The sequence below is a fragment of the Cavia porcellus genome, unplaced genomic scaffold (assembly GCF_034190915.1).
Source record: "Cavia porcellus strain 051 isolate PalLab524CR breed Dunkin Hartley unplaced genomic scaffold, mCavPor4.1 scaffold_4, whole genome shotgun sequence".
Lineage (NCBI taxonomy): Eukaryota > Metazoa > Chordata > Mammalia > Rodentia > Caviidae > Cavia > Cavia porcellus.
The window spans coordinates 101,770,289-101,783,579 of record NW_026947487.1 but is presented as its reverse complement, the minus strand read 5'-3'; the positions used below and the strand labels follow the sequence as shown (position 1 = coordinate 101,783,579).

The following is a 13,291-nucleotide window of genomic DNA, read 5'->3' as shown; positions in this document are numbered from 1 at the left end:
TCTGAAATTATAATTTCTTATAAACAATGAATAACTGAAAATTTGTAGTTCTGTTTTTTTTTGTTTTTGTTTTTGTTTTTTTAAACTAAGTACACTAAAGTGTTCCTGTTTTGAAATCAATTTATCCCTGGAGGCAAAAAAGACCCACTTGCCTAACAGTGGAACATGTACTCCCTTTTGGACACGGATAGCCACAGAAATGCCAAATTAGAGCAGCCCCACTTTTAGCCAACAATGGTATTAAAAAGACATGTAAAAATCAATAAACAGTAAAAGAGACGTTGAAGACACAGTGCTTAGCAGCCAAGGCCTTTAGCCAAGTTTGGAAGGAAGTCAAATGAGGTTTTGTTTATGTTTTATGTTATTTTGTTTCTTGATGGTTGGTCTTGTTTTGCTGTGTGTGGTGCTGGGGATCAAACCCAGGGCCTTGTGCACAGAGAGCAAGAGCTCTACCACTGAGCCACAACCTCAGCCACTGTTCACTTATTTTTAATTTTATAAAACTGAAAAGTAAAGTTCTAACATAGAATCTTTCTTCACCTCCACTCTTCCTCTAGTCACTCCTCGATCCTCTTTTCCAAGCCAAAGCACTGTGCGGAATTTCAAGGATGCTTAAGTGGAATTCTTCCAGTTTGTAGCTGACTTCAGCTTATCCTGAAGTGTTCAGGCCACCCGGCTGGTTATGTTCATGTCAGATTTTAATGCTCTCCACTTTTCACATGGTAAGTAGGTTACAACACTGATTTTCAGTTATAAGAGAACAGGTGAAACCCAAACTTCTCTTAGCGTCGGCTCTACCAGGTAATTAATACGTAACCTTTTTTATTATTCCATAACGAGTTTGGAATATACCTACAAATAACAAAATTCCTTTGTCTACTATGATTTTAGCTCAAAACTAAAGAAATCAGCTGTTTAAACGAAATTCATTCCTAAAATTCAAGGTTAAGGTTATAATTCCCTCAAAAAAAAAAAAAAATATATATATGGGCTTTATAGGGTAAAAGAAAATATTACCTGAGAAATTTAAGTAATTCATAACTAAAATTATGTCTAATATTGTTCAGCTTAATGCTAAAACAGCTCCCTCATTTGTAAAATGAAAGGCTCAGATCAGATGGACTTCATGCTATTTTGGGATCGAACTCACGACTGTGCGCTTGCAAGACAGGCACTTATGCCGCTAAGCTAAATCCCCAGCCCTGGATTTCATTCCAAGCTGAAGGTATTTTGTTGCCTCAAAACCTGTAAGAGCAGCATCGTTCAAAAGAGTCGGGGAAAAGAAACATTACTCTCTTGTGTCTAGGGAAACTGAAGGAGCACTATCACATGTAGATTTTTCTCTTTCCCACAAGTTTTATAAAGGAGTTATTTTCCCAGATAATTCTTCCTAAAGGCAGTACACCATGAAGTACTGACCCAATCTGATAGGATAAAGAGAATGACAAATGTCCTATCTGGCAGTCCCGTGGGAAGGAATTTTGGGGTCAGGAGAGAAGGATTTCACTATGAATTCTGTTCATGAGAAAACATGAGAGAAGTGCACACATACACTTAAGGAATGTGGTGTATGAATACTCTGTCATCAGGATACAAACAAGAAAGAATGATGTAGAATTATGATCATGATAGATAAAAACATGCAGACAGGGCATTATAGTTTATGTTCAGCTTATAATAGTTTATATTGAGGCTTTCAAAAGCTTTAAAAGGTATATAAAATGTACAGTGATCTTATGGTTAAATTCCTAAATTAAATTAAATGTTTGGTATTCCAGGAGGATTCCAAGTATTTAAAGTCAGAGGAAGTTTAAGCCACAAGACACCTTCAGCAAATTTACCTGGGTGGTCTGGTGGCAGTTCTTCAGTTTTTATTTATAACACTTGGTATCACTGTCATAACTCAAAAAAAAAAAAAACAACTTGAGAACTTTTGGGCTCAAACACCACTGGTGACCAATTTTTCACCCATAATATCCTGAACCTTATACATGAATTACTGCTATATGAATGTTAATATTTGGTGTATATCTAATAAGTTGGAGGAGTAAAGTACATGACTTCAACATTTTACAGTCCCAACCCTTGTCTGTGGTATAGGTCCCTGGGATACTAATGCAATAAAATATAGTGTACTAAAATATAAAATTTGCTGCAAGCCATTTATTTCTAGATGAAAATACAGGTCACAAGGTACACTTAGTGTTAGCCTGTTTCCCCATTGATAAGATAAAATTCACATATAAAAAACACTCCCAAAGTGTAGTGGGATGTGGTGGTACACGCCTGTAATCCGAGCACTCGGGTGGCTAAGATAGGAAGATTGCTGCGCATTTGAGACCACTGGGGCTACATAGTGAGTTTGAGGCCAGCCTGAAATACATATTAAGAACCTGTTTGAAAAACAGCCCCCAAAAGAAATTTCCCCGACTCATGGGATAAGATACATCTCTAAAGAAAGTAACTAAGATACAGAATGACTTAAGTAAAAGAAGTTATTTTGATACTGGAGAACTGACTTGAAATGGATGCTACCTTGCCCTTATGGTTCCATTTGCAAAACTTCCTATCATTTCAGAAGATGTTAATTCTTGACATCATTCAAGAAAGGATATTTTGTTCTTCAATGATTTTACTGTGACATTCTACTTCTCAAAAGATCATGTTACAAAACACAAATGTCAAACAAAAACAAGGAAAAATGAAACAACTAGACAAAATTCTTTGATGAAAAGCAATTGATATCTGTCTAAAGGGCAAGTACATCCTTTAATAAATTAGGTAGCAGGTACAACATGAATATAAAGAACTTTTAAAAGTAAAATTTCTAGTTGCACGTAACCACTATGGTTTGAATAATGGTTTTACTGTTTCCCTTGAGAATTCATGTGTTCTTATCTTCAGAGCTATTTCACTGTTTCAACCACATCACACATTAATTTTGGGGGTTTTGAGTTTTGTGTTTTTTGGGTTTTTTTTTTTTTTTTGTCTTTTTGAGACAGGGTCTTACTATGAGGTTCAGGCTGGCCTTGGGCTCATTTCATAGCCCAGTCTGGTCTTGAACTTTCGATGATCAGCCTGCCTCATCCTCCAAAGTGCTGGGATTACAGATCCTCCAAAGTGCTGGGATTACAGAAGTACACCACCACTCCCGGCTAAAGAACCATTCTAATCCCCATTCATAAACAAATCAATAGTTCAGAGTAGTAGACTCTAACAAGATGCAAGGGTTAATTTATACAAACAACCTGGATTGCATGGTGACAGATGGCAGACACTGACAAGCAAGCACTCCCTTAAATCAAAAGAATCCTTGTGTTGGGCTAACCTGAAATGCTGTGTCAAGTCTACTCAATAATTCTGGCTCAGTAAGGAATGGGGTTGTATGGGCATGAGGAAGAGGGGTTGTATGGTGTCTGTTCTATTCTAGGAAGCACCTAGATTGTTGTTTTTTAAAACCAGTAATGGCTATTTGAAATTGCAAAAGAATAAGTAAAATGGAGCCATTTAGCTTGTGGGAAGCAGCAAAGGCTTTCATATTTTCCTGGTACATAGTGCAGATATATTAAGGTTTTCAAATAATCCAATGCTTTTGTTTTTGTTGTATCAATGAATTACTGGGAAGGGTGTGGGCCTTTTTGAGCTTACAGAGTAAAATAAGTTTGGGAAATAGGGACAGAAAGGTCTGTTATAATTTAAAAAGAGAGCATATAAGAAAGAATTAACTTTCCACATCTTTTCCATATAGAAACAATGATTATCAACTACTCCATATAATGTAAGAGTAAGATACTGCTCTGTAACTGAACCAATAATCTAATTTCTTTCAAAACCATACAGAGAATATAGCTTTATACTTTCAATTAGAAAAAACAAAACACATAGAAGCATTAACAAAATGTTTCCTACTGTTCAAGATTCAGCTATTCTCTTTCCTGAGAGGTACTGAGTCCAAATTCTTGAAAAACAGGATTTTTTGCTTGGGGAAAAGGTAAACACTTTAAAACTTTTTAACTTCTCTTGCTAAGATAATTATTTAACAAAACAATTCTACTTGAGTAAACAGAAATATAACACTAAAACACACAAGAAAAACTGATGACTTCTTACCTTGCTACCACTTTGAGGTTTAAGGTCACTCTGTTAAAAGAGAAAAACAATATTGTAAGATATATCCAAATGAACTTTAACTATGTGCTGATTTCTAATGTTGGAACATGAGACTATAACCTGGTAGTAGTGCATTCTTGGGAAACTTCAGGGTCTGAAGATAAGAACTGACCTGTTCTCAGCATATCAGGGTCTCCCCTTAAAACAGTATGTACAGAGGAATGAAAAGGCCATAGTTACCACTGTTGGCGTGAGACTTCCAAGAACTAGCAAATCACTACTTTAGGTAAAGATGTTACTAGATGCCATAGAAGGATCAATCAATCAAATTAATTAATTAAAAAATCAATCCCCTTAGCTTTTCAGATATGTGTTGTAGCCGGGAATTTAGCGCAGTGGCATAAGCGCCTGCCTTGCAAGCATGTGGTCGGGAGTTCAGGGGGGGGGGGCAATCTCAGATATGTGTTGTACTATAAGGCTAGATAATTCCTAGAGAAAATTCAGCCTGATAACTAGGTTGAGTGGATTTCTATTTTAATCATTCTCTTCTTCCAGTGTGTGGCTATTCAGTTTTCTCTACATAAGTGCTCCTTACTTTCTGATAGTTCTTACCGGATGGAGATCACCAATGTAGTACTGCTTCAGCATCTCTCTGGCATCAGAGGAATGGCCTACATCTTCAAAGCTTTCACTTGCATCTATACCTGCTTGTTCCAGCAGAACTTCTTCTCCACCGGGATGCTATAAAGAAAAGTATTTAATGAACCAGACTTTCTCTGTTTTTTTGGCACCGGGAATGGAACTCAGGACCTTGCACTTGCCAGGCAGGCCACTGAGCTGTATCCCCAACTAAACCAGGGGTTCTCGAAAAACAAAAGAATGTGCTTTTTTTTCCTGTCCCCTCCTCTCCTTTTAAAGAGATAACAGAAATTGACACTATATGTCACCTGTAAGGGTGCAATGTAAAAAACACAGCAAAATTTCTATACTACTCTAGCTAAGTCAGGCATGTTGATGCACATCTGTGATCAGCAGTCTGGTGGGCTGAGGCAGGAAGAATGCAAGTTTGAGTCTAGTTTAGACAACTAGTGACCTAACAAGACCCTGCCTTGAAATAAAAATAAATAAATAAAAAAGGGTTGGGGTATAGCTCTATGCAAAGGTCCTGGGTTCAATCTGCAATATCACACACACACATATACACAAAAAGTTAAACACAGTGCTACTCTATGATCCAGCAAGTCTACTCCTGGGTGTACACAGTTGAGAGAAATTAAAACACCATATCCACATAAAAACTTACATTTGGGGCTGGCGATATAGCTCAGTGGCACAGCACCAGCCTGGCAAGTGCAAGATCATGAGTTCGATTCCCAGGACCCGCCTAAACAAACTACTAAACAAACTTGTATATGAATGTTCATAACAGCATTATTCATAACATCCCCAAATTGGAAACAACCTAAATGTCTATCAACTAGAAGATAAATATAGTATATCCTTACAAAGGAACTTTTTGGCAATAAAAACAATGAAGAAGTAACACATCCTACAACAAAGAGGATGCCTGAAAACACTGAATGAAAGAAGTCAGACATACAAGGTCACACAAGGTTACTGAAGAGAATGGAGAGTGATGGCTACTGGCTACAATGTTCCTATTTGGTGTGATTAAAAAGTAGTTCTGGACATTGGGTGTGGCTAAGCGGACCTATAATCCTGGATACTCAGAAGGCTAAGGGAGGAGGATTACAAATTTCAGGCCAGCCAGGGCAATTTACCAAGACCTTGTCATCAAATAAATAAATAGTGAGACACGGTTTCAAAAAACAAATAAAAATAAAACAATCAATCAGCAAAAGAGTAAGTGGTGATGGCTGCATCACCTGCTGAATATTCTGAACAGACTTGAAGCCTGAGCATGGTAGCACACTGTGGGAAACCCTGCAATTGGCCATCATCTTATGTTAATAAGATGACAGGCATCTTAACGTTGAAATTAAGTTTCTATCATTCCTCACTTAGCCTGTAACATTTCCCTGTGGTTCAGCTCCTACAGTGATGATGCTAATTAGCCTGCTTTATGGGCCCTTGCAGGAAATTTACCCTACAGCCCCCTCCCCCTCGTTAGAACTTCCTGCTGTAGCTAAGTTACCTACTGACGTGTCAAAACCCAGCCCCTTCCCCAATACCCTATATACTTGTTACTCTTTCTTTGAATAAAAGAGACTTGATCATAATCCTGTCTTGTCTCCATTCTTCGCATTTCTTATCTCTTTTCATCCCCACTCCCCCTCTAGGGTCTCGGTGGACTTAGCTGCAGGCCGGGACATCTATAATCCCAGTACTGGAGAGGCCAAGGCAGGCCTGTCATGAGTCTGATGGCTACACAGTGAGTTCAAGGGCAGGTTGAACTACATAGTGAGACCTTGTTGTTTTTGTTTTGTTTTTTTTTTAAGGTACCAAGGACTGGGGATTTACCTCAGCAGCATAATTGCTTGCTTGGCAAGCACGAGGTTGTCAGTTTGATCCACAGTACCAAAAAGGTACCTGCAGGGCTGGGGATTTAGCTCAATGGCATAAGTGCCTGCTTGGCAAACACGAGGTCATGAGTTTGATTCCTGGTATCAAAAAAAGAAATAAATAAATAAAATAAAAAAGTAAAAAAAGGTACCTCGTACACCTTAAATTATTTAAAAGGAAGCTGTTAACAATCCAACAGCACAAATGTATCTATCTACTTTTCCAACATTATTTTTTCAAGCTAGAAAGTTCTTTATGAAAGAAAACTCTCCGCATTAAAGTTTTACCTTCTCCACTGACCAATTATTTCAAGAACCTCAACTACCTCAAAACCTTGAAAATCAACATTTAGTAATAATAGTGGATTCTTTCCAGTTGGACAACACTGCACCCATTCATCACACTACAATCCTGGGAACATCAGGAAATGCCTCCCTTTCCCATGTAACACTATTAGCCAACAACAGGTTCTGACAGCCTAAACTTCTTAGCAGCTTAAAGCTTATAATAGTAAGGGTACTACAACTATGAAACATACACTCATCAAATTAAGAAAAGATATTTAACTCAAATGCGAAACCCAAAATTAGTTAAAGACCATAAATGCACTTAATAATCCAGACAAAATTTCTAGCTACTCAATCACTGAAAAGGCAACAAGCCAGGAAAGGTAGTGTGAAATAAGCAACAACTCTCTGGAGGCCAGAAATAACTGATAAACTACAGACATTTGGTCTTGACTTATTTTACATACAATTAAAACTTACCAAAGACATATAATTAAACTACCCAAACCAAAGTCCTGCCAAATATATTAGAAAAGAAAGTTAATAAAGCATAAAAGAGTATAGAGGGCTGGCGGTATAGCTCAGTGGCACAGTATTACCTAGTATGTATGAGGCTCTGGGTGCTGGGGATGGGGGTGGAGGGAATGAATGAGCTATGATAAATTCAGAACAACCAGTGTTCTTAGTAACAGTCCTAAATCAAGAAAACATTAAAAGAAAAAAAGAGAAGACATTTACCTGTAGTATTGTCTATGCAATATGGAGGCTTTCTTTCCCATTTTTAAAATTGTAGTAAAATAACAAAATTTACCATTTGCTACAGTTTGAATGTGTCCCCTCTGAAATTCAGATATTAAAATGTAATGGCTAGCATCTGGTATTAAGAGACTAAGATTAGCCAGGTGTGGTGGCTCACGCCTGTAATCCCAGCACTAAGGCCGAGGAAGGAGGATCGTTCTGAGTTCGAGACCAGCCTAGGCTACAAAGTGAGCTCAAGGCCAGCCTGAACTGCACAGCAAGACCCTGTCTCAAAAAAAAAAAAAAAAAAAAAAAAGATTAGGTCATGACTATTCTTCCTCCCAGGAATGAAAAGGCTTTTATAAAAGGGCTTCATGCAGCAGCCCATTTACTTGCCTTTGCAGTTTCCATGTGAAGACAGTTTTTGTCCCCTCCAGAGGATGCAGGAACATGGGTCATCTTGGAAGCAGAAAGCAAGCCTAACCCAAATCTACTGGCACCCCGAGCCCAGACTTTTCAGCTTCCAACTTCAGCAGTTGTTTCCTAGATATAACTGTTTTCTATGTTTCATTTGTGTCTTCATTTATTTCCTGCCATTTCCATCCTCTTCTGTGTTTCTGTTTGGTTGGTTAGTTCTCTGAGTTACAGTCTCACTATACTGCCTAAGCTGGTCTTGAATTCAGGATCCTCCGGCTACTGCCTCCCACATAACGAAGACAACAGGTAACACCGCACCAAGCTAGCTAATGTTTTTACATTGAAACATTTAAAGTCCCATCGCATTTCTTTGTCCTTGACTCAAGCTCTTCTTAGGACTTTTTACTCTGTGATATTGAGAAAGAGATACACATACAGTAAAATCCATACTTGAAATTTTGATCACCTGTAACATGTTCTCATAAAATGCTGGGTGCTAACAGAGAGTTGCAGGATTTAAACAGCCACAAAATTACTAGGGCCAACAAATGAAACTATGAAAGTGCTGTCAATAAATTGTATGACGTTTTAATATTTTATTACAAAATAGGCTTTGTTTTAGATGATTTTGCCCAACAGTAGACTAATATTAAATGTCCTGAGCATGTTTAAGGTAGGCCAACTAGCTGGGCTGGTGGCTCACGCCTGTAATCCCAACACTCAGGAGCCCAGAGCCCAGAGACAGCAGGATGGTTGCAAGTTTGAGACCAGCCTAGGCTACGAAGTGAGCCAAAAGCCAGTCTGAACTGCACAGCAAATCCCTGTTGCAAAAAGACAAAAATAAATAAGTAAATAAATAAAGTAGGCCAATTTTGTCTATGATGTAATTTAAGCGTACTAAATTCATTTTTGTGTGGGGGTTTACCAGGAATGGAATCTAAAACCTCACAATTGCCAGGCACACGCTGAGCCACTGAACTACATCCCTAGGCCTAAATTCATTTTCAACCTAACACTATTTCCCACATCACTTTATTTATTTTATTTTTTTTTTTTTGATGGTGCTAGGGATTGAATCAAGAGCCTCCACACACTAGACCAGTGCTCTATCATTGAACTACACTACAACACCTACCCTTAACAATATTTTCAATCTAATTTAATGTTACTGAAATGTAACCCACTACAAGTCAAGAAGCATCTGTATATTTATAGTTATCTTCATTGTGGTTACCACACACTAATTTAAATTTATATCATCTTAACTTCAATAGCATATAAAAACTCCAGCAGAGTGATGTACACCCACAGTCCCAGCTCCCTGGGAAGCTGAAGCAGGAAGATTATCAGGAGTTAAAGCCCTGTCTGGACAACACAACAAGACCTCATCTCTTAAAAAAAAAATTACACGTTTACAATTCTATCACTATGGCCTTTTTGATGTTAACTCAACAAAGAAAAACAGGTGCTAACTTCAGAAGAGTATAAAACCATCCCATTGTTCGCCTATGTGAATACAATGATAATACTCCTTAGGGAGAGACAGATTGTGTAATAATATACTCAGTTCAACATCAAGCCAAAAGAAAAGACAGAGACACACCCAGGGATTTTCTTAATACTTAATATTTGCCCTATAGATGACTCCTGCCATTTGAAATGCTTCACGTACTTTCAAGCTTTTTTTTTTTTTTTTTTTTGAGTCTGAGTTTGACACTGCAGCCCAGGCTGGCCTCAGACTCTCAGACTCGCATCAATTCTTCTACCTCAGCCTCCAGAGTGCTGGGATTACAATCATGCACCACCAAGCTTTTGATGTGTTAACAAAAACCAAACGGCTCTACTTATTTTGTTCCCAGAAAGACCAACAATGGCAATTCAAAGTCCAAAGCTGAATTTCTAATTCTGACATATGTAGATACAAGCAAATAATCCTAGTGCTAATTAGAAAATGCTGAAGGCAATATTTTAATATCAGAACAGACTATTTCCCATACTTAAAAATGGGATGCTAGGGCTGGGGATTTAGCTCAGTAGTGTAAGTGCCTGCCTGGCAAGCGCAAGGTCGTGAGTTCAATCCCCAAAAGGATGGGGGTGGGGGATGCTAAAAGAGACTTTCTACTACCTCTATCTACAACAAGTGTACAGTATTTTTGTTTTGTTTTTGGAGATAAAGTTTCCCTATGTTGCCAAAGCTGGCCTCAAACTCTTGGGCTCAAATGATACTCCTGCCTTAACATCCTGAATAGCCAGAACTCCATCAGAACTTATTCCTATGAACGGTGAGGGGAAAAGGTTAACAGTTTACTAGAGCACACTTTTTTCCTCCACTAATTTTATTTATTTCTCTTTTTGAGTGATAGGGATCAGATCTGGGGCCAGAGCTCTACCACTGAGCTACACCCCAAAGCCCTACTACTTTTAAATGTCATGTTTTAGACTAAGTTCCCATGCTTACATAATTATTTGGGGTTTTTTGGGTTTTGTTTTATGACTTTAATTTAGTTCCAGTGACCTATTTGCTAATTTCTGGGCTTGAATAATTATCTGAGAGATTTCCACAGTCCTGCTGACTAGTGTGCAGCATCCCCTACCAAGTCCTTTACTATTTAAGACATTTGATAACTTCTGAAATGAGAGAATTTAAAAAAAAAGTTTGAGGTGATGATTTAAGTATGTGGAAAGGTCCATCCCCTACCTATTGAGTCATAAGAGCCCAACAACCTAGCAGGAGAACTCTTTTTATCTTCTGAACACCTTCATTACACATATCACAAAAGTCCTTCCAGTCTAGGCCTTGCTGTTCCTTTTTTTTTTACCAATGTCTTTTGGACAGCATTAAGTTCTTAATACTGATTAAGCTATCTTTTTTTTTCTTTTCTGGTTATTGCTTTTTCTATCTTCCCCAATAAATCTTCTGCCTTAGCGTTGCAAAGGTATTCTATTTTTTCCTAGAAGTTTATATCATCACTTTCACATTTATGTCTGTGGTCAACTTTGAATTACCCTTTCGCTTATGATGAGAAGTAGAAATAAAAGTTCTTTTTGTTTTCTAGTAACATACTGATGTCCAGTTGTAGCATGACTTGTTAAAAAGGCTGCCCTGGGGCTGGGGATTTAGCTCAGCGGCATAAGCACCTGCCTTCCAAGCAAGCAGTCGTGAGTTCGATCCCTGGTACCAATAAAAAGGAAAAAGGCAAAAAAAAAAAAGGCTGCCCTTTGCGTTAATTACCCTTCCCTCTACCTGATCTTAGGTGTAAGAGTCTATTTCTGGACTCTTATTTTGTCGACTGACATGCTCAATTATATATGAATGCCACACTGTCAAGGAGACAGTCAAGTACCACTGTGGTGATAAAGGGCAGGTGCACTCCCAGGACCTTAATTCAGGGCTTGTCATCCATTAAAAGATGGTATGTTTTCCTCCCTACTTGTTCACTCTCCTAAATAATCTTACGGCACCTCAAAAACCAGGTGCATCATTAAAGCCAGGGTGTCTCTGCTATAACATCTCAAAAATGTAAACCAGATGAGAGAATAAAAACTTTTGGGCATCACCATGAAGAGCCAGAGAACAAACTCCCAGGCCCTGAACCTGTTACTTATTAAAATCATGATTTGTGTATTCTAAGCAACTACAGTGACTCACCCTTATCACAGACTCAGGATGTTTACAGAGAAAAAGGGTGCCAATGGAAAGAATATAACAGCTTTTAAGATAAGCTGGCTGCTACTTCTCAAGGCCACCATGTTTGTGCAAGAGAAACACCCCCCATAAAAAAATACATAAATATTTTGAAACTCAGATTAGTAACAATCCTGACTCCAGCCTGCCCTTGTACCCCACACAAGAATAAAAAGCTTGCTTTTCTCTGTTAATTGGCACGCCCTGTATCCCTTCTCCCAGGGGTAAAATCTCTGCAGTAAAGCCTTGCCTGCATGCTTGTTCCTGTTCCTTTGCCTGGTTTCATTTCTACATGTACCAAATCCCCATGTACTAATAAAAATTTTTAAAAAAACAAAATAAAGTAACTTTTGTAATCAGCAGATTTAAAAAATCCTTCAATGTTTTCTTTTCAAAACCATTTAGGTTACCCTAGTTCCTTCATAATTTCATATACAAATCAGAATCAGCTTGTCGTGTCCTAGGAAAAAAGCCTTTTGGAATTTTTATTTGGAATTTTGCTAAATCTAGAGACGACTTTGGGGCAAATCCACATTTTAACGTTATGTCTTCCAATCCACATTTTCAGTCTCCATTTATCTGGGAACTGTAACCATCTGCACAGATTCGCTTTTTCAGGTACCTGGCCATATAATATTGTTTTGAAATACAAAAAGCCTCACGAATGATTTTAAGCGTTATGAAGCGCTACTTTCAAAATGTGTCATTCAGCAAGGTGAAGAAGAGCAGTTCGAAGTGCAGAAGAGCAGCAGGAACAGCAGTCTGACCTAAAAACTTGTCAGACATGCCAACTCCCAGGTCCTAACCTTGAGCCACTGAATCAAAACTTTTGAGACAAGAGTCCAGCAATCTGTACGTAAATAAGTCTTTAAGGATACTACGGGTGTGGCGGTGCACAGCTGTAAACCCAGTACTTGGGAGGATGAGGCAGGAGAAATGCCGTGAGTTCAAGCTTAGAATGAATTCAAGGCCAGCCTGAACTACAAGGCAAGACCCTGCCTAAAAAAAAAAAAAAAGAAAAGAAAAGAAAGAAATTCAGGAAGCCAGCATCCCAGACAGGTTTTTACTGCCAAGTAGTTGTATGTTAATGGTAAAATCATCACAGCACACTGAGCAAATTTTTTCATCTGTATTATGAGTTAACTTAGCCTAGCTCTTTACAACTGTTTCAATTATACGGATCTAAGAAATAGTCCTAGGAAAAGTCTTATATGAAAACCAAAATACCTATACAGTGTGCATGTAAAAGAAAACAAAATACAGACTGATGATGAAAACAAGAAAAAAAAAAAAGATGTGGAATGTACAGTAATCCATAGCCAAAAAAAAAAAAAAAAAAAAAAAAAACATATAGCACTTAACAGTAAAATATTGAAAGTTTTCTAAGATCACAAACAAGACAAGGCCGGGTACTTTAATCACTGCTATTCAACACTGTACTGAAAATTCTAGCTAGAGTGATTAGACAAAAAAAAAAAAAAAAAAAAAAAAAAAAAAAAAAAAATCCAAATTGGAAAAAACAGAAAACCCC

At 37.9% G+C, this 13,291-nt stretch overlaps 1 protein-coding gene across 1 annotated transcript in view; it reads right to left on the bottom strand.

The window, feature by feature from the left end:
• Positions 1–13,291, bottom strand: part of LOC100722999 (cytochrome b5 type B) — a 31,395-nt gene that overhangs the window by 9,463 nt on the left and 8,641 nt on the right. The window contains exons 2-3 of the mRNA XM_003471983.5: positions 4,723–4,851; positions 4,111–4,140 (exon numbers count right to left, since the gene is read on the bottom strand). Coding sequence (XP_003472031.1) covers positions 4,111–4,140; positions 4,723–4,851 — 159 coding nt within the window. The remainder of the gene's footprint in view (positions 1–4,110; positions 4,141–4,722; positions 4,852–13,291) is intronic.